We start from the raw sequence: 22066 nt of genomic DNA, 5'->3' as shown, positions 1-22066 counted from the left end.
AGAGAATGGGTTTACAGAGTAAAAAAGATCAGTCATGCTCAGGGAAGGGAAGATTTCTCCAATAGAAACATTTTCTTTCTTCTCTTCACTTTAAAGCATCATGCAAACCTGACTTAGTCAGCAGGAGCCGGTAATATGCACGTCTGAGCAGACTCTGGACAGTGCTGGGTATTGTTAAAGTGGTCTTCTAGACCTTAATGCAAAACCAGCCATCTCTCGCTTCTGGCCTTGAACAGCCCAGGTGGGCTCAGCCAGCTGGCATTAAAACTTCTGGGAGGCCAAGCATCAAGAGTCTGTGAAAGCAACAGAAATGCAACAGAAGGAGGCAATGTGTGAGAGAGAGGTGGTCATGTTTGATGCCACTAATCACAGCTGTCCCAGGCAGTCAGCTAGGTAAAGGATAACGTTCTCAAGCCAAGATGCCCCGGATCAGCATCCCAATCTGTAGCTGTGTGCCTGCAGAACATGACACTGAGTTGAGCACTCTATAGTGCCACCAAATACAGTGGTAGCACTCTTGAGTAGGAACTTGAGAATCAAACCGCTTCAACTTAATTTTGAGCAGAATTTAAGCCACTTCAATTGGCTTGAAATTTTTGCCCTAAATTTCAGCATCTGTATGCAGCTCACAGTGCCATGCAGTTCCTGTCTCCTACAGTGCCAGCAAATTTGCCCATTGTGTGAGCTTTACAAATCTCATCATCCTATGGTGGTAAGAGGGATGTTTCCAGTCACTTTAGGGATGCTAAGAACTATGTCTTCCATATCACATTTTCTGACTTGTGCAGTGTCCAAAGGCACTGCAGTATGCAGAGAGGGGTGAGCACCTGGGACCTGTGCTTACATTGGTGCTTCTGGGAGCGAACGTCTTCCTATAGCCCTGCCTGCACAGTCCTAAGGGCCTGGATGTACATACACTGAACTGAGAGTCAGAGGGGCTCAAATGACATGGAGGCAGGAGGGGGAGAAAAATTTTATGTTTTTGAGTATCTTCATACAGTTTTTGGTCAGAGGGTTGTGACCAAGATAGGGATACAACTTTACAATGCAACATGCTGTATGCACGACTCTCTTTTTTTTAATGGTTTGCCTAGAAGCACAGATGAACTCTCTCTTTTTGCTTATTTACAGATTCCAACTTTTCCCTCACACTGTTGAACTGTGCTACCAGAACTCCTTGCTACAGACTAGTGAAGAGTTGGTCATGGTTGTGGTGGGACCCCTAACCTTGAATGCAGGACTGCTTCTTATGGTCCTGATCAGATGGGGCTGTCAACAGCTGTTTGACTCATTCCCTTCCTTCTTGTCAAAGTTTATCATAGCTATGGGACTCTGGACAGTGCTAGACCCCTTGGCAGTGTTTGTAGTGGATTCATTCCTGGGGGTAAGTCACTTAAAATAACTTGGACATGAGACCTTGACGTAGAAGTTTGTTTTATTCAGTGAATCACTGAAAGATATGAAATTCCACCCCTGGCAATGGAACATGAAAGTTAAAAAGAAATTAAATAATAATGTTATACATTACCTTTTTATTAACAAAATTCCCATCTAATGGAGTCACTGTGTTTCTGCATAAAATTAAGAGCACTGTACAAGCCATATATGGAGATAAGAAAGTAAATCCACCACTGGAATGATTGCATCTTCTTTGAAAAGGATTACTGCAATTTTGGATGTTAATGGAGATGGATTAATGAGCAGTCCTGATTATTAGCACTTCAGATTTTTTCTAAGCACTGAAACAGACAAAATGAAAAAATAGAGGTTATTGTTCACTTCTCTGACATGCAAGGTAATTAATATAACTTTCTGGCATACCTAAAAAGACTTGTGAGATTGAAAGACAGACATATTTAAGGAAAGCTTCATCACACATAAAATCATGAGAGCAAAGTTCTCAACTCTATCTGTGCCTGTGTATGTGCTGTGCAGCTCATCTGTACTTTGGTGGCTGGGGATTTTTATCATATCCAAGGTAATGCTCAGTCTCCCAGAACACGTGTTTCAGATATGGCTCTCACTGTGTGGGTGACATGGGGTCCTTTTGATGGGCTCAGGGTGCTGAGAGTTTTTCTGGGGGTCTTGTATTGCTGTTCTTCCAAAAAACATCTTTGTTTCTGTTGCTCACTCCAGATCAAGCAGTAATCCACAGTCCTTGTTGTGGATCAGGTTTTCACAGGTCTCTTGGTTCCTCATCCACTAACCTGTGTTCTGCTTTTAAGAAGTCCCGTTAAAAATGTGATTTTCCACTGTTTATGTGCTGTTTCCCATTGCAGTGATTTTGAAAATTAAAATTCAGCTGTTCAAGAAATTTAATTGGCGCTCACTTGGGAGGTAATTGCAATATTTTAAGCATGTGGCAACACACTGTAGTTTTCACTTGGACAGCATGCTTTTTTTTTTTTTTTTTTTTCAATTTCATGGTGTAAACCATGCACAGAATTGAATTTTAATTGTAATTATTCTGATGATGAATTTTTTTCCTAGGAGAAAAAGGAGTATTTCCCCAATATCCAGGCTAGAAATATTTAACTATTAAAAAGTCTCCCCCCCCCTCCCCCAAATACTGATACATTCATAAAAACTGGAGGAAAGGCTGAGGTCTGTCTTGTCTTTACCACACTTGCATTGAGAAATCCATTGCCATTGGCTTCAGTGGTGTTGTGTTTGGTTCTAGTCAGACTGTATTCGTTATCAATTTCAAATAAGGCTTCTCTGCTTGGTCAGAGGGAAACGTGAGATATGAGTAAAGTAACTAAGTTCCCATTACAGCATTAACAAAGCATGCCCTTCTCTGTACTTTGCACTGAAAATCTGGCAATTTTACCTACCAAGATTAGCTTTGGTAGAAACTAATTTGTTCAAATATTACACAATATACTATGTGTATCCTTTCCAAAATGAAACTATATCTCTTACATGTGTTTTTGTTATTGCATTTGTAATTTTTTTTTTCTTTTGGCATTCTTTCAGCAGCTATTTCAGATTTACTTACCAATCTATTTTAGATCAAGCATTTTTAAAATGTTGTGGTATCATGAGTTACTTTAGTACTAGAATGTATTGTAGTGTCCTAAATGGCCTTAATACTTATGAAAGATGACAGATAGCCCTGGACACAAAGGTTTCTCCATTTACTAACTAATTTTTTTTATTAAGAGAAGACTAGAGAGACAGTTGCACATTTGGGGGCTTTCAACTCATAGTTCAAGATACTCTGTCAAATGTGTGATTCCAGGCTTGATTTGATATCAGCTTGTAGAAGGGGATGTTCCAGGAGTAAGAAATTTTCCTATGATTTTGGAGAATGCAGTTCTAATTCCAGTTCTGCCAGAGTTTTCCTGGGACCAGTCACTTGGTCTCTCTGTAGCTTGTGAAATGCAGAGTAACACCTCTTTAGCCACATGGATACCTGTCATCATAAAAAGCATTAGAGACTGCAGAGTGCTCACGTGACCATCATTCTGTGGTGTGATAGGCAGCTAAGACAGATATTGACAGATATTATTGAAACAATTTAAAATAAAGATAACTTTCTTAGATCATGTCTTTGAGGACCACAGAAGGATTGACACAATCTTTTTGCTAGAAAAAATGGATAGAAAGATACACTTCCCCCATGTCATTTTTGCCTTGCCAGAAAGAACTGTTCGGATAAGAGAGAAATTTATTCTTATTTGCCATTCAGACTTTTGCCTCTCTGGAGGGATATCAGGACGTGACTGTTATGCAGAGGATTTTCCTTGGTAGACAGTCTCTTCAGTAAGAAAGTGGTGGAAGCAGACAGCTTTTTTTTTTGCAAGAAGAGAAGGATAGAACAGGGAGATAGAACAGAACCAGCAGATAAAGTATTTTAATTTTTTTTTAAAGAATACGGACAGATCTGAATTAGTGACTAGTCTTTATATGCCATTAGCATTTTCCTGGGACTTGTAATCTCCATTACAGAAACCTGGCAGTGTTGCAAAGGGTGGAGAGAGAACAGAAATATACTCAAGAATCTCAATCCTTGTACAGCTCGTCATGGGACTTGTAATTGTCATTATTATGCATGTCACCGCAAAGGGGGCAAAAAATGGGGAGAAAGTTTTGAATGTTCTGAAGGATTAGTCCAGGCAGGTTGCTCAGGAAGGTGCAGGTTTCTTGAAGCCTAAATGTCACAGACTCCCTTTCTGAATGATAAATACTGGATTTTTTGATGGTTCAGTTTCACATTGTTGCAAAATGTGTTAACATGATTTAATATGGATATGGCTGTCATTGTGTCACTTTAAAAAGAAAAAAGTGAAGAGAGGAATTTATTTTAGCTCTCAACAGTAAAGACCCATGATATGTAGCTGAATTCTTCTAAATTGATCCAGCAGAGGGCAATAATATGTCAATACAGTAGCTAGTTCTTAAGAACTAGATATGAAAAAAAAAAGGAAAATAATTTTTGGAAAACATTTTTCTATGTGTTACTGGAAGCATAAAGAAACTTAGAGTGTTATGAAACCTTCAGGATTCTTTGTGAATCTTTTAAAAAATATACAAACCACCTTATTCCCAATTAAATTACTATTTTTGTTCTATGGATATTAATTCCTTACTAATATTTAGTATGCTAAAGGTTTGTTTCATCTTCAGCAGAATGAAAATAGTTATACATGTTTATTTGTTTACAGAGCAGTTGAACATAAACTATTAATAGCATAACTAAGTAGAGTATATGACAGTCATGTACCTTTGGAGAAGCTATTAATGCTACAATTTACAGTTGCTACTTTGTACAATTAAGAGGTATCTTTAATTCCACCACAGCAGCGGGAGTATGGTACAGTCAGATTTCTTTAGAGGTATCGGTCTCATTGTGTCTCTATTCCTTCTGAGAAAAGAAAGAAAATAAATGAGAGCTCTATCATAAACTGATGCTGATGCTTATTCGTTATTCAGTGTTGCAGGGTGTTCTTTGTGGCTTCCCAAACTGGACTGACTGGACACTAGGAGTGGGGGCGTGAAGGGAATATCTGATTTTCTGACATAAAATGTTGCAGACAGATTTGATAATGCATGTACATACATTAAAATACTGCTTCATAAGGGAGAACTTGTCTCTCTTGCACTGAAAAAAGGCCAACCCCTTTGGGCAAAACTTAACAAAACCCTGCTGGTCTCCCCTGTTGATCTACTTGTAGTTGCTTTCTCCATTTTTCTCACCTCATTGAGTCTGTGAAGCTTTGTGAATCCACTACCTTTGACTGATGCTGTTGTTTGCAAGGCTAGTGGCAAAGCTATTCTAGGTGTCAGCTAGCAACACATGTAGATGTCCTGATAATTCCATTTGTCATTTCAGGTAACATGATGGTTACTTTTGTTTTCCAGTGGTAGCACCAAACACTGACTCAATCTGAAATCGGGAATTGGTGTATACACCCTCCAAAGTACACACGTTCAAAATCATGTAGCTCCGAGTCTGGTAGGAACCACCATTTTTCTTGTGACAAGGGCAAGACATTTTGAGACTGGTCAGTTTGGAATTATGCATTGGCACAAGTGTTTTCTGCTCACTGAGCACGCCTAAAACCAGCAGCATAAATCATTCAATATTATGTGTCTCTGGGCATTGAAAGAAGGCAAATTTCACCTTACTTCCCCTGAAATATGCTAATGAAGTATTTTCACTGTGACATGGGTTCCGTTCAATAAACCACCTCTATAGGGTAGATTTTAATTGTACTAAAATTAGCCAAAAAATAGTTTATTTCACATCTCTCAGTTAATTTCAAATTCTGTGTAGCAGGCTCCTAAGTTTCAAGCTGTGTGTTCCACAAATTGGTGTTAAATCCTTCTCTTAAACAAATTCAGGTTCTTTTGTGTCTGTAGGTAAATAGTCTAATGAGGTTTGGCATTTTCTTATCTTGATTTTTTCCCCATGACAGCGACTTGGGAACAGTGTGGAGAAACCCATTGCTGATGCTTCAAAGCTCTACTGGGTCTTTCTAAGAGCAGAGGAGTCAGGGACTCCTGGTGCCTTAATCACTGTGATGCTTTATACAATCCTGTTCATCATTTCATCAACAGTGTTGTACCTGTACTTTTTAAGGTATGTCTCTTTATCTCATTATTCTTTTAGGAGTTTAGGCTCAAGCCTCTTCTCCTGTAAGATAAAATAAGGTGACATCAAAAAAGACATATCAATGTCACATATCCAGAGCCCAGAACTGCAGACGATCAAGGAGAGGTTAGCTCTTGCTTAGGTTTAAATGCACTGGTATTTAGTGGGCACAGTGAGTCAGAGAGGGAGCCACTTATTTCCTCAACAGGAACACAATTGATATAATGATTTTTCATACAGTCTGGGAGCCTCTGCTTCTTTGGCTTCAGACAATGGTGTCTGTGTCTAAAGTGTGTGCACCTTTTATATAGGTAGTTTGGAAGATGTTGTCTTTAGTGTTCCAAGAACGGTTTTTGTGAGAAACAGGAAAAATTCAGAAAGTGTGAAGTGTAGTGTGTAGGTGTGAAGTGCAAAATCTCTGAGTCTGTAGTGGCCCCCGAGTCTTAGGGCCTTTTGATGATACAGAATTTTTTGGCTTGATGTGACTGAGGCTTTAATCAACTGCATGACATGACTTAATCCAAATAATTGCTCCATGATTTTAGCCCGTTACCAATTTTCAGTTCATCATGAAATTTGACCAGCTACCTTTCTTGCCACATTTCTAGTAGGCACCATTAGCTGTACAGTCAATAAGGACAGGTGTGGAACACTGAAAATGAATGAGATAGGTTGTCTAATATATTGAATGAAAAAGTGTATTTTCTTTTTTCTGAGTACTCCTCTATAATACATTATGAATTTTGTATTGGCCTCCGATTCACCCAGTGATGAGCATTGAGTGCTGGCAAGCACCAATAAAAAGCCGTACACAAAGGCAAAATGCAGGCAGGTGTAAGAATAAAAAAGCTCCACATATGCCCTCCATCTGACAGAATCATCCCTCGGTCTCCTTTCCACAAACTCCATGGCAGCAGGCAGAAAAAGATAAATGGCAGTCTAAATTTCTGCAAAGTATTTCAAAGCTCCTGCATTCCTGGAAGCTGTACACAACTCCAATGTACTGGTAGTCTAGTTAATTAGTTTTTGAGATGTTAATGCCTTCTTAATCATTGACTTAATAGTTTTGAATAGCTTCATAAGTTTTAGCTGCTGTCGTTTATTACTCAGGAAAATTAATTTAAATTAAAACATTTGTAAGGCAGGTTTTTATGAGAATATTACCAACATCTTCATTGTCTGGGGAACAGGTGCAAGATCATCAAAGGTTCCTTTCCTTCTGGATCAATTTTCCTATAATGTTTTCGAATAAAGGGGTGGGGGGAGAATGTTACTAGGGGAAAAAAGTTGTCTTAGTACGACACATTTTAAAAATGATTCATAGCAAAATACAAAAGCAAAGGGAAGATAACAAAATCTGTTACAGTGCATAAGGTCTTTGAAGTTCTTTGCTTGACAAAAAAAAAAGAAACATTTTGAATACTGAAGTCTGTGCAGAGCAAAGTTATGCTATGAGCTTCTGAAATTGGATCAACTTTCTCTTCTTTGTATCCACAGCCCAACACAGTGGAAACCTTGGACCTCAGTCCACTAATGATAGCATTGAAACCTTTGAAAATGTTTTTAAGGAAAGCATCTCTGCAGTTCATGACATTGTTTCCTGAATATTGATATAACAGCATTTGTTTACAAGAGAAAATAGTATTATAACCAAGGCAGTAGTATCCCTTTGTATCAATATTTCTCAGGTGTTATATCTCTAAGATATTCAAATGTAATTTTGATTGAGTCAGAAAACATATATTTTTTACACAGGCATCCACCATATCTTTCTCGTAAGGTAAACCAGTATAAATATTGAGGGATGTCTTCTGTGTCCTAAGACACCAGTCCACAGGGAAGACTTTGACTGTTGGATGATGGAGTTGGTGCCATTGGTTAGAATTACTCAGCAATTTGCCATTTAACACAAGTGTGCAGCAGTGTATAAAAAGGGGAGAACAGTGAATGCACCAGACCACAAAAGCAAGTAGGGGAAGTGTCTTTTTCTGCCATAGCTAGAAAGCTCCATGGCAGCACTGATAAACAACCAGGAAGCTAATGAAATCATGGGCAGTGGATAAACAGCAGTAGGCATCTATTTGTGTCTTTATAAACCAACATACGTCAATAAATCTGGCTCCCCTTGGGTGTCTTGGGAGTCTGTAGCACATCGAGCATGGAGAGATATTCTAATTACTTTTTGGAAAAATGAAGTGGCACTGGTTGAAATTCCTTCATTTCAATTCTACTAGACATTAGAAACAGTCAGGAATTTGTTGGTGAAATGTTTTCTGCACTGTGAGAAAATGCAGACCTATCTCAACTAAACGTGTCTGTTAGAAAGAGTCTAAATTTCCTAGTATTGAAATATTTTTGGGGGAAAAGCTTCAAAAATCTAAATTTTTCAATGTTAACAGCAAAATTATATTTTTTACAGTTGTTTTCTAGAAAAGGATGAGAAAGGCTGAAGTGAAGATGTAATAAATTGTTTTAAATCACTCAAACTAGCCTTCAATTTTTGGTTTGTGTAAATTTTTGAGAAGTCCATTCTTTGATATGACTCTGATTAGTAAATAATTCCAATGTTTTTTGTTCTTTCTGATAAATGAATGAACTTGTAAGGTATTATACTGGGTCTCATATCTCTAGAAAATAACATCTGAGCTTTGTTTTGCTCTTTATTGCATTCGCAATAGAAATTATTACTGTCATATTTATAAGAAGCCATTTTAAGATACAAGGAGTGTTTTGTAGTTTTCATGCCAAAGAAAAGAAATTAAAGCAGGTAACAGGAGAAGGCTGAGTACTTTTGGGCAAAAGGAACAAAGCTGGAAGACAGGCTTCATGATTCTTAATTAATTCAAAGTTAATTATATTGTTTATAACCATGTGCTTAAAATCTTCATATAGAAAATGTTTATGGCAGCAAATAGACAGTAATTTAACTGCATTAAATTTTACTTCATTTGAAATCAGAATGTTACATTAAGTGAGCTTAAATAAATGGCAAGGTCTTTTTCTTGTTTAGCAAGATAAGTGGCAAGTCATTTAAATTGCTGACCTGGAATTTCAAAGACTAACATCATAGAATATTATTGTTTCAAGATGAGTGGAAGCCCAGAAAACCCACCAGCTTGATTGTTAGTTTTTCAACTAAGCACAAGATAATTCTAAGTTATGAGTCAATGTTTGCAAAAATATGTCTATTGTGTCAAAAGGACATCTAATGTAGGTCTAGGGATTAAGAAATGAACTTTTCTTTGAAGATACAGTAGAATTTGAAAAATTACTCCATGAAGGATATTAGTTAGTTATAAAACATTTTATCTTCTGTAGCATGTTTTAAAATACTTTATTATCCTACTCTGCCTTAGCGCTGATTTGTATTTCACACTTTAGAGCTTCTTCTATTATTTCTTGGTGGTCAGTTTGTTTATATTCCCAGGACTACCTACATCTCGATTAGGTTATCTTCCAGCTGATCTCCTCTTTTGATAAGAGAATCCTAAAATGACATCTTGGAAACTGCAGCAAATTTAGGGCTGCAGCTTCAAAAAGGAGTGTTTCAGAAAAGAAGGGTGTGGAAAAAAGCAGAGAGCGCCTTTGCAGCAAAGCAGAAGATATAAATCCTTAATCTGATGTTGAGCCAGGCTGCCAGATTTCAGTATCAGAACAGCTACTCTATCACAGAAACTCTTCGATATAGAACTTGACTCTAAGGTACATATACCCCTTTGAAGAGAGAGCTAAAGCTCCTCCTGAGATCAAGTTGAAAAACTGTCTGTTGGTGCATCTCCTTATTTCTGTTCCACACTAAATCTCGGTTGTGGGCAAAATTGTACTAAGCATCTTATTGAGTGTCCTTCTCTGCAATTACTGTGTGCACTGTAAGGTGAGATGTAGAGCTAGTGTAAATGTGAACTTCATTCTGATTTACTTAGCAGTCCACTGCCTTCCATCCGCATACACATGGATTAGCACATACATCCCAACACAAGACTCAAGAATAAGGATCAGCCACAAGAACTGCATTCTAGTGCATGCCATGAGAAGGATGAGAGTTCGGTGGGTCAGAGAAGTTGTGCCTGTACGCTCTCCCACCTGCAAAGAAATGAAGGATCTGTAGAGCCCCATGGAAATCTGGGCTTTTTGATGGTTGCAGCACCACACAGCAATCCCTGCACTTCTCATGACTACCCAGCCAGTCTCCAGGAAGGATGGAAAAGCTGAGATTGGCACTAAGCAACATCTGAATTGTAATAAAGTATTAGCTTGGGAGAGGGTATAAAAGGAAAGACCTCAGGTCAATATCCAAGCTCAAGATTCCAGATTTTCTGATCTTTATTTTCTGAACCCCTAGTTTTGGAATAAATGTAGAATGAGAAAGAGATGAACTTGAAGAGGTTCCATTTGAATTAAACAGCAATGTTTTGAAGTCTTAAAAGTTCATCTAAGGCTAAAAATGTGACACTAGGCTTTTCCAAAAGCCTCACAATATTTCTTGGTTTCACCTACATTAAGAAATACCACACAGCAAGCCTTTCTTGTGGTAGGGAATTTTACTGCGTAGTGCTTATTCAGTTCCCTACCACAGTACAGAAATGTCATAGAAAAATGAATCCAACAAACGAATGAACTTTTCTAACATCAAGAGTAGTTTAGATTGTATAGACTTCAGGCTTGGGGTTGCAAAAAAATGGGGAGTAGTTCCTTTCTGTATGATGTGGTTTGCTAATTATCGAACCCTAGCACAGCAGGACTTCCATTCATGCTAACTGAAGTACTCCATGTAAGCACTGGAACTGGTTACCCAGCTCAATGCTAAGGACAGACATTGGACATTTCTGAAAGAAAGGAAGATTGGGATCTGTATGGGAAGTCAATATCTTGAAATAATGAAAAGAAATTGCTACTTAAGTTTATGTGATTTTATTCAGGTATTGTAAAGTCTCTAGAGGGTTGGGGAGGGTTGTATGTTTGAGAACTTGTGGGAAAGAAGCTTCTTACTCATGGGTAGAGAACATAGTCATGAAGGGAAAACCAAGATTTAGAAGTCTACAAAAGGTTACATCAACTTTTTCTTTTTTGCATGAAGAGTCCCTTCAAAGATGAACCAAGTGTATCATTTCTATCCTTAGACTACATAGCGAAGGATGGTTATTGGATATGTTTCGACGCATTTATGGTGAGGAAGGCACGTTCTTTGTTCCGCTCGACTTAGAGATTTCCAGTCAGGAGCTGAGCTACATTATGAAGAGGGCTGAGCAGTGGAGAGGAATCAACGGTGAAAGACGGATGGTGAGTGGCGAACAGAGTGTCCAAAAGGAGTCTGTGACATACCGGTCCAAATTAATGCTTTGTATTTCTGGATATTACCTAAAAGGACCTAGATATACAAGAAAATTATTCTTACGGTGCTTCTTTGAATGGAAACGCTAAGAAGCATGTTCAGGAGAATTTTGTGAAGTTGTGTGTGCATTGCTGAAACATCCTGAGGAGTTACAATCTGCTTAGTATCCAAAGGCTTAACAGCATTACTGATGTCAAAAAATATCTATGCCATCTGGTGATTCTTGACTGGGTTGTAGAGACTTACTACTTGTTTAAATGCCAGTACCATCCCAGATAATTTCTCAGCCAGCTCAGCAAACTGGGAAGCTCCATGGACAAGTAGAATTTGCCCCCTGCAAGGGCATGGATGGGGCTGCCCTGAGGAGGGGGTGCGAGTTTGGTCAGTCAGATGTGGTAGCCCCTATCTTACAGTACAGATAGTGGTCTGAGTTGGAAATGTTCAGGGGGAGGTAGGAGAGGTCTGAAGTTGGTCTGTTCTACTTTGGCTGTCAAAATAATTCCTCTTTCTTTTCTGTTGAGCTACTAGCCTCTAGTTCCATAAACAGACTTAAGCTGTGATGTGAAGGAGATATATCTGTGTTTGCAAAGTGTCTACTGTTGGGGATGCCATCCACAAATGATGCTTCTGGACATAACTGCTTTCAGAGAATTTAAAATAACAGAAATAAAATAGTCACTACTCTATGAGGGTCATTGTCTTTCTTCTGTGATGGACATTTTCGTCCTTGCTTTCTAGCTTTGCATCAGCATTATTAATTCCCATATGACTATCTTATAAAACAGTTGTTGGACAGTTGTTAAAGTGCGCATCAGTTGAATTTATACATCTATGAGTCACTCTATACTTTGTTCAGTAACTCTCCTGCTTCAGTGTAAAAATTAACAGATTCCGGATAGGAAATTAGTCCTCTGAAGTATGTATGAGTTGTTTGTTTTGTTTTCTTTTCTAATTCACTGGAACAAGTGATTTCAGATTAGGGTCTGCAGGTTTTTCAAGTCTCTATAGCTACCTCTGAAAGATCAGCAGTTTATATAAATATATAGCCTCAGTTGTCACTGCTATAAACATCTGGCACAGCTGTAATTATTTTCCACTTTTTTTCCTGATGACAGTTTGGACCCTGAAAGGAAAAATAAAAGGTGAATGTGCCAATTGAATGAAAAAGCAGATACTCAGTGAGCTTAATTTTTTTGTGGAAAAGCACAGAGCACCACACTGCATTTCAACAGAGGGGAGGGAAAAGGTATGAATGAGTGAATGCACTACAACAGCCACCTGCCTCAGACATTCCCACTTTTTATACAGATAGTACTTATTTGCTTTAGCCCAGTAAGCAAAATAACCTTTTTTTTTTTTTCACTTAAAAACTTTCTACAGTAAGTCAAAGCGTAGCCACTGATGATTGGTTTCTATTACCTTTGTTACAAGTTAAGTAGGGTCAAACAAAGAATATAAATTGTAGACTTCATTTTACATGCCAGTACTACCAATGCCATATGGAAAAAGTGGTGGATAAGGCAACTGCAAACTACTTTTCTGTTTCAAGTGCTGAACACATTTCTAAAGATATTACCAGCATATCATTTCTTGTAGCAGTACAGAAAAGGCTGAAGGGGGGGGGGGGGGGGGGGGGGGGAAGAGAGGGGGGAAAGAAGGAGAGGATGAGGGTAAAAACAAATAGAAATGAATGGAAAGAAAATTTCCTGTATACAAATAATCTGTCCCTGAATGGAAGAAATCTGAATTGTCCACTGCTATAATAAGATCTACTTCAGAGGACAGAGCACTGAAAGACACGATCCATAGCTATAGACATATGTAAGTACCTCATTTTGCTCCCAGTATGCAGCTTGGCGTGTATGAAAAGCCACATTGAAATGTGGGTACCTGACCTTAGTCTGAGATCCCTTAAAATGGACCCAGCTCCAGCCAGATCCAGAGGCACAGAGAGTCCAGTCAGAGCAGGGGGAGGATTCCCTGTGCTGTGTAGGGAGCAGCGTGCATTTCATTTGACAAAGCAGAGTGTGCACGCTTTTGTCTTTACTCTCAGTCCCCAAGCTTCTGATTCCTATTCTGTCTACATCTGCACAAATTTCATGCCTTTTCCTTTATATAAACCCTAGCCAAATGCCAGGCTATGGCTATCAAACATTCCTGTTCTTTATGGGACGTACTGGTGCGGACTATACAATATAAGCAGATAGGAATAATGTGGAAGAGTGCAGAAGTTTGCATCTCTGGCATCAGTAGGATCTCTACTGTTCACTTCAGTGGGCACAGGATCTGTGCTATCTGTACGGAACATGAATACTGTGAAAAAAGAACCAATGTTCTTCAGAAACCTTAAATCTTCCCCTTCTGCTCCATTTTTTTTTTTTTTTTTGTTTATATTATTCTGATGCAAAAGAGAACCATCAAACCAAGTTCCGGTAGCTCTTTGGCAAATCTAGTTCTGCAATAAAAACTTGCTCCATTCCAGAAATAGGATCTCCAAATGGAGCACCTCCCTGCAAGACTGGGAGCTATACTTTCAGGTCTCTTATGCTCCTAGGCATTGCAGATACTGAAAGACCCAGCCATGAATTTGCATAAGGTATTTATCTTGTCCCTCTCTTTTTGTATGCCTAATTGTACAAAGTAATCAGTATGGAAGACACATCACTAGGCCTTATAGCGTGCATTATTAATGTGTTAATTTTTAAATAAGATACCAAATTAACTGTGAGCAATTTTTATAAAGGGAAGCATGAGTCTGCCATATCTTACATCACTCCATATAAAAAATATATTTTAAATGGAGGTCATTCAAGTAAATAGTCAGTCAAACCTTCTGGAAAAAATAGGTCTACGTTTTTGCAATATTTTCTTGCTATTAACCATGTGCTTCTCATTTTTATTCCCTGGATTAAAAATTGCCCCATAAATGGGTATTTTATAATATGCTTAATTTCCTTTTATTAAATTGATAAATGCAGCAGCAGAGGACACATTTACAGTATGATGAGAATTTAAGGTTATTGCATTTTATAATTTTTATATTGTTCAGAGAAGTGATTTGTCATTTGTGGAATGACATCCATGCCATCATTTCAAAGTATTTTTAGTTGTTCTTTTGATAGGAAAAAGGTCACTTTCTGTAGACCAGGAAGACATCACTCTATTAAACTAATTTGCCTACATGCAAATTTTGTCATTTTTACCTCATTAACTATTTATCATAGAGTAAAAAAATATATATATTCATGAAGGGGCAGCTAGCAGCCTGATGGAGCTGGAACTAATATTTTGCAACTCTAATGATTTTTTGCATCCATAATTAGATAGCATAAGGTTGATATGATTAGGTCAGGACGTAGTGTTTTTCATTAAAATACATTTTAGAAGCTGTTTTCATAATCTGCCCTTGCAATTAAATAATGAGCCTATGAGTTTAATATTATCGACCCAATTATTATCCCATGGAAAAGTATACCTTTAATAAATTTGTGCCGTAGGACCTTCATTAGCAACAAAACGAATTATATTTTCAGGTACACAGATTACATGGCCACAATCATATTTATGTAGCGGTTTGGAAGGCACTGTGGGGAGAGAGCCACCAAAGCCCCCTACCATATACACAAATGCTCTTGATTATTTTGGAAGAAGTAATTTACAATGCCTTTAACGAGGAAAGCTGCAAAGAAGTAAAAATGCCACCTACAGAGGCAGACAAACATTTGTAGAAACAAACATTTGCACAAACCTGACCACCTTCTGCTAGGAAGAAGCCTGGACCCTCATTCCTCAGCCTGTTATAAATATGGAGGCAGAGCTGAATATTTACTGATCTTTTATTGGATATGGGCATATGTTAAATGTATGTCAAATTCCAGAATCAGGAATATCAGGACCAGTGGCAGACAGGAATACATTAACTTACCATTAATAACAGCAGATCAGTTATGAGGGTCAGGACTCTGGATTCTAGCCAAACCCCTTTTTTTTTTTTTTGGTAGATGTGATAAAAATAACAATGACTTGCTGTCCTCACAAAGTAATCAGTTTCCCAAAATTAAGTGACAGTTCAGAGTCAAGGTTTCAAGTGGGGTTTTGTTTTGCCCAAACAGATAATAGTTTTAAAAAAAAGAAAAAAAAAAAAAAAAGGAAAGTATTTTGAGTAAAACAGGCTCTGACCAGGGTGGTTTTCTGAATGGAGTCTGCTGTGGTTGGATCAGTTTTTAGGTGTGCAGTGCCCAGTGCATCACTTTGTTCATATTTAAAGCCTCTGAACTATTTATCAGGTGAATTGTTATCAACAGGGATAAAAAAGGAAAAAAATCTGGCCCTCAGTGATTTTTACAGGATTTAGCCCTCAAGGTACCACCACTTCTTGCAGTGGCACTTTTTACATAATGATACTAATGATGAGAAAAGTTGTACAAGCAGCAAGCTGAAACAACACCATTAGTACACCAAGCATAGGCCCAAAAGGTTTGTACATAGAGAGGGTTTCTGAAAAAAATGCAAACTCTATAGGCAAGAAGATAATGTGAAACTTACACTTGAAATAAAGCCTGATGCACTGCAAAATTATTTTAATGAGAGTAGGGCTAATTTTCTAATTCTAAAATGATATTATAGCAACCATAAAAAATTACCCGGCAGTAGTTTTTTGAAAGGAAAATATATTTGTAATTATCTTGAACACACAAGATTACTTCAGGGCCTATTATCGACACAATTTTTGGTACCACTTTACACTAATTTGCATTTATTACTCTCAGGCCAACTATTAATATGTTAATAAATAAGTCATTAATACTTGTTATTTAATTGCTATCTATTTATTCTTGTTCAATAATGCATTAATTACTTGTGAATAGTTGAGGGCAAAATCCTGCCCTTGCTGGTGGAATCAGCAGTGGCAAGAGAGGAAATCGATGTTGGATGTGTTCATGTTACAAGAGCCAGCAGAGAGCAAGACATTTAACCCATTTAGCATGAGGAGGTTAACTTTTCATCTTCTCTTACGGGAAGCTTCATGAGCCTCCAGGTAGTCTGTGCTGCAGCAAAACTGCTCAGCCACTGGTGGAGGCTGCTGAAGGCAGGCAGTACCACACCTGAGGTCACTGTAATTTGTCTCTTCTTACGATCCTGAGCTTGCTCCCATGCTGGAGTTTGGATGCTGTTTGCAAAGACAGGTGGATGATGGATAAGGAGAAGCCAAGGGCAAAGATTGAAGTCCTCTGAGAGCTGGCACTACACCAAGGAAAGTATGGCACATACCATGTAGTGAGAAATGGAAACAGGCACATCGCTTTCTTGCATCTGGGTATTGGAAACAGAAAAAGGATCCCCTACTACAATTCAGAATCCCAAATTCAAGGTCTTTGGTTCCCCTTGTATAAGAAGACCACAGTGCAGATCAAAAAAGGCAAAAGAAAATATTGACAGCATAATTGGTGTATTTTCTGTTTGAGGGTTTAACACTACTTTGAGTGTGATTTCTTGCCTCTTTCTGGAGGAAGATGATATCTAGAAATGAATGGTGAGACCAGACCTAATTTTGAACAAGAACATCAGCCTGTCTCTGTGGCTCTAATAGATCCAATCATCTTAAATTTGATTTCTCTGAAGTTGCAGGGTGAATTTTTCCTATGAACACAAACGGAAATTTTGCTGTTGCCTTTCAGGAAGCTCAGTTTCCAAAAGAGGTGAAAAGTTGCAGGGATATTTTGGCTTAAAAAAAAAAAAAAGATATTGAGAAAATTGGCTGGAAGGGGTAATATCATGGTACAGAATTGTGGGGTCTTGAAGGACAAGTCAGCAAAGGACAAGGTGGTCATATGAGAAAAGAATGGAAAGTGGTTCAGGAATTTGTGCAGAAGACATGACCATGCCAAGGAAAATGGAAAGAAATTGAGAGAAATGCCAGATAAGAGAAGTTGATGGGAAAAAAATAGCTATACAATCATGTTACTTTTGGTTCCCCTAAAAGGGTTTTCCTCTTCTCAAATTGCTGATTTAAATATCACTGGTCTGCAAATGGAGAAATGAAAACACATTGAGAAAGCAGAAGAATAGAAAGTGTGAATTTCCTTTTTATTTGTACACACTTCTGTTTGCAAACTCTTCCTGACTATGAGTTATACCTTATATATGTAAGTTCTACTTTGTGTACTCTATATCATATCTTTAAAAAATAACAAATGACTGAGATCACTCAAGCTGCAGTAGAAGATATGGGCTTATAATTTTGATTTGTGGTTTCTTTTCCCTAAACTAGTTTCAATGATCTTTTAGAAGCTTAGCATTCTGTGAGTTCACTATCAGGTTTCTTTCTCCTAACCTTAACCCATATTGTAAAAAATTTTGAAGCTGCTCATAGAGCTCTCAGTACAGTGTCTCCAGCAATGTAGATTCTACCAAGTATCAAAACAAAGTTTGCTGTAAGAGTAGCATAGGAGACTAGAAAGCAGTAGCATATCCAGAAAAAAACCCCAGTAATATAGAATTTAATTCTTTAAACACCAGTATGAATAAATAACTGTGTTAATCTGGGGTAATGCACAACTATTTTAACCAGTACAAGTAAACCACCCCACTAGTCCAGGACAATTCAGCTCAGCATGTTGAGATGACAAGACTATGCAATAAGAAATAATTACCTAGCTGCTAAAGAAATTGTAGGAGGGAAACCTTGACCCCTTTGCAGTCAACAGCAAAACTTGCACTGACTTCATTAGGGCCGGAATTTCCATCTGTCTGTGTAAGTAAAGGAGAAGGGAGGAAACAGGCCCATGTCTCACTGAACTTCTATGTGTATATAAGGTCAGATTCTCATCTGGGATAAATTATTGAAGGCAGAGTCTGTATTTTTTGATAGAGATTGAAAGTCATGAGATGAGCAGAGGCAAGGCTAAGCCCAGTAATGGGATGTAAGAGAAAATAGAGCGAAATGTAAGATCAGAGAAGAGTGTAGAATTCCATCGCCTCTTAGACTTAAAATAAAAAGTTTTCTGTATGAAACAACAAGGCCTTGAACTGTGTAGGATCAAATTGACCAGATGGTTCTGATACACTTTGCTTGCTGTTCTTTTAGAGCATTTAGTCCACACGGAGTGGTGGGTCAAAAGAAGAAGGGGGTAAATGCGGATGGTCAGAAGCATCTGGAATAGCCAACTATGCTGACCATACCCAGGCATGTCATGAAACTTCACAACAGTTGATTAGTAATTTGTCACAAAGTGTGTTATGTGCTGTGGAAAACAAGGTAATGCAGCCTAGGTAAAGGAAAAGCTTCTTTTGCCTGGGTGGATAGATCTAACAAGTGGAACTGCTTAAACAGATGTACACACAAAAAGAAGCCTTGTCATAAATTATAACAATGGTAGAACAGATACAATCAACAAGTAAACTAATGAAAATAGCATTAGAAATTGAGCCAGTAGAGTAACACTGCACAGGACTTTCTTGATTCCATGTTGTATCCTATCTTAAAGAAGAAAGAAGAAAAAAAAAAAAAGATGAAAAATGGATAAAAAAACCAAACAGCTATGCAAGCTTCTCTGAATCTGAAAGTTGCATGACAGTAAGTTAATAGACTAAAAAATAATAAAAAGAAAGGCAAACTATGCAGAGGCAAGTGTTATGAACTACTTGTAGCATTTCATTTTTGGTTGCCATGTGATATCTCATATAATAAAACTATAAATTGAAAACAAAATTATTTAGTCAAACTCCCTGGAATTTACTTAGGGAGGTTGTAAACATGAAGCTGTTTTTAGAAAACAAGTATTTTGTTCCTCTTTTCAATGAGAACTGATTTATTCAGGTCTCCTTTTCTATCCCCATTATATGCACAGTATAGTATTTCCAGAGTGAATGATAAAAAATCATTTTAATCCTATAATCAATACATGAATTATATAAAGGTGTTAATGCAGATGGACCAAATTAATTGTCTGCTGACATTATTCTGATTACTATACTGGCAGAAAGGTGTTAATTTCTGTAATACTTCAACAGATATCCAAACTGTTTTGTCAGAGAGGTTGGACAGTGATGGAGGAGGAGTACACTTAACTGTAATTTTTGTAGTAATTCATGGGAAGCTTCATTGACATGTGCTAATGGCACGTGATTGCCCTCAAGATGTTTTCACAACGGAACTCTGCAAGTGCCACATCAAGGTTTGCTCAGTCAAATAGTTTTCTCTCCTTGCATCTAGATAATTTGTGACCACAGGCAAACTTTTGAAAATCTAAGGTGGTTTGCAACACTCCGTTGGGGTGAATCTGTCATCAGCCGGCTGGTACAGATCGGTGCACTAATGAAGAGCAAGCTCTTTGGGTTTTTTTGTCATTTCTGTGCAAGCAATCCATTTCATTTCTCCTCAGTGACAGGGCATGTTATACATCTCATCCCATATAATCTGACTTACATTATAATTTGATTCATACACAGCCTTTCCACAGAGATTAATTAGCAGCAGGTTTGAAGTTTGCAAGTGGAAAATATGATAATTAGTTTTCTTGGAATGTTAACATTTCAACACTTCAGGTTCTCTCCATCTTTGTCTTCAATGAAGCTGCAGTAAATGAGCACTATTTCTCTTCTAAATCAGACTCTTGTGAGGTTTGAAATACAGACATCAAGCTGGATAATTTCCATAGAAAATTTACTAGCTCATGAAATATTGCAGGAGTAATTCATGCAATGACTCCCTCCTCCCCTTGGTAGGTTGAAGTATGATGTGAGCAGTTCTGAAAACCCCCAGGACAGTCACTTATTTAACAACGGTGATTCCTATTCTTTGTAACAAAAATCAGCTGACTCTTCATTTTTGCACAAAACAGAATTAGCCAATCGGTCTCTCATATGATTGTCAGGTAGTGCTGTAAACAAGGTTATGTTAATACCTTTGACTCCCTGCACTTATTTGTTCTGTTAGAGTGTGTAATACAGGTAACTCTTTGGCGCATACAACAGCTCTAAGTCCAATAACTTATCAGGATTCTGAAAAGAATTAGCAATTTAGCCAAATAATAAGAACAATAGTGAGTAAAAATGTTATATGGAATATCAGCCCTGATGATTTAAAGACATAATATAATTGCTAACAGATGTGGTTTAAGAAGAAACTCACATTAGGGATAAAGTTATTGTGGTGTTGTCCATTATGGATGGGCGTAGCTGTTCAAAAGCTAGTATTTGCTTAATTATTTGTGATTTATCCTCTTCGGTCTTATACAGATTTGTTTTTTCCAATTATATGATTTTAAAAAATCTCATCCTTCTCTAAGTGCTGGGCTTATCTCATCTTCTTCTTATATTTCTGGTATCAGTCATCTTCTGAGCTTGGACAGGGTACTGTTAACACCCATTGATCTAGTCAGGTAAGGGGTAATTGAAATGCTTCTACCAATGTAACATCTAAATCACCATGTGGTTGTGAGCTTGCATATACAATTGCATGAAGTTCATGTGCCAATTACGTATGTAATTGCAAGTGTGTTTTTGCAGATCAGGCCCTTAAGTTCTTCCTTTAGAGGATATGGCTTTACTACCATTGTGTGATTGCCACACAAAAGGCTGCTAACAAAGACTGAATTACTTTAGATGTAAGTGCATTAGAGAATACCTGAGCATGTTACAAAACCGAAGCCTCAAGTAGTTTGCTTTCTAGTAATGACCTTTAAATATTCTGGGATCAAATGATATTTATTTCTTTAAAGGTAAATTCTCCACACTGACAGCAGAGACTACTGAAGACACCTGCACAGAGCAGAACAAAACCTCCCTGCCCACTGTATGAGGCTGGAGGGATATAGCAAGTACTAAACAAGGTCTGGCTGTATATAAGAACAACTCTAGGAAACTCAATGGCAAGACTGAGGTCTTGCCACGCTGTGTGTGTCTATGTGGTGAGTTTAGCAAAGATGCACACTTGTTCTCAAGCCCAAACAGGTCCATCCTCTTTTCTGTCTTAACCTGAGCTCAGAAGGTGAAGTAAACTTTGTGCCAGAGCCTACAGGTGATATTTGGCTAAGCTAAAGCCAAGTGTGGGTAGAATGCACATAGTTCATAGGACTCAGCAAGGACACTCATCCTTTCTGGTGTAGATATGCCAAAGACTGTGGTCTAAGAGTTGGGCTACAAACCCCAGCTCTGGCACAAGATCTGAAATAGTTACCCTTTGAAGCTGTGTAGAAATAGGAGCTGTTAGATTTCCTCTGGTGATGCCTGACAACTCTGTCCAGAACTTATCTGTCGAAGTTTTCTAAAGAGGTCACAATTTTCACCCTGATGTGTCTGACAGGACAGAAATGTGCTCTCACCACGCTTCCCATCTACATCGTTTTTTCTATCTTAGTGATAATCAGGGCATCTAAAACAACAGTAATTTCCTGTGTCTGTCTGAAACCTGGCACAAGTGTCTCTGAGGCCAGCAAGCGACACTTTGTTGTTGCACAGAGCCTTGTTTTCTCCTGATTGACAAAGGGGGAGAGGAAGCCATGCCCCAGGGAGGTGAGGTTGTAAGGAATTCCTGCCAACAACAAAAAAGAGAAGGAGGCAAATTGACTGTTTTATTAGGAACATGATCTGTAGTGTTTTTCATCTGGAGAGGGGATTGTTGCATGCTGATGAAT

General features: G+C 38.0%; 1 protein-coding gene across 1 annotated transcript in view; it reads left to right on the top strand.

Moving 5' to 3' along the window:
• LOC141929914 (uncharacterized) overlaps window positions 1–22066 on the top strand; it is a 128232-nt gene that overhangs the window by 74074 nt on the left and 32092 nt on the right. Inside the window, exons 11-13 of the mRNA XM_074840323.1 lie at window positions 1132–1384; window positions 5922–6085; window positions 11218–11377. Coding sequence (XP_074696424.1) covers window positions 1132–1384; window positions 5922–6085; window positions 11218–11377 — 577 coding nt within the window. The remainder of the gene's footprint in view (window positions 1–1131; window positions 1385–5921; window positions 6086–11217; window positions 11378–22066) is intronic.

The sequence above is a fragment of the Strix aluco genome, chromosome 1 (assembly GCF_031877795.1).
Source record: "Strix aluco isolate bStrAlu1 chromosome 1, bStrAlu1.hap1, whole genome shotgun sequence".
In the NCBI taxonomy this organism is placed as follows: Eukaryota; Metazoa; Chordata; class Aves; order Strigiformes; family Strigidae; genus Strix; species Strix aluco.
The sequence above is the reverse complement of the archived record's forward strand: the minus strand, read 5'-3'. Positions and strand labels throughout refer to the sequence as shown.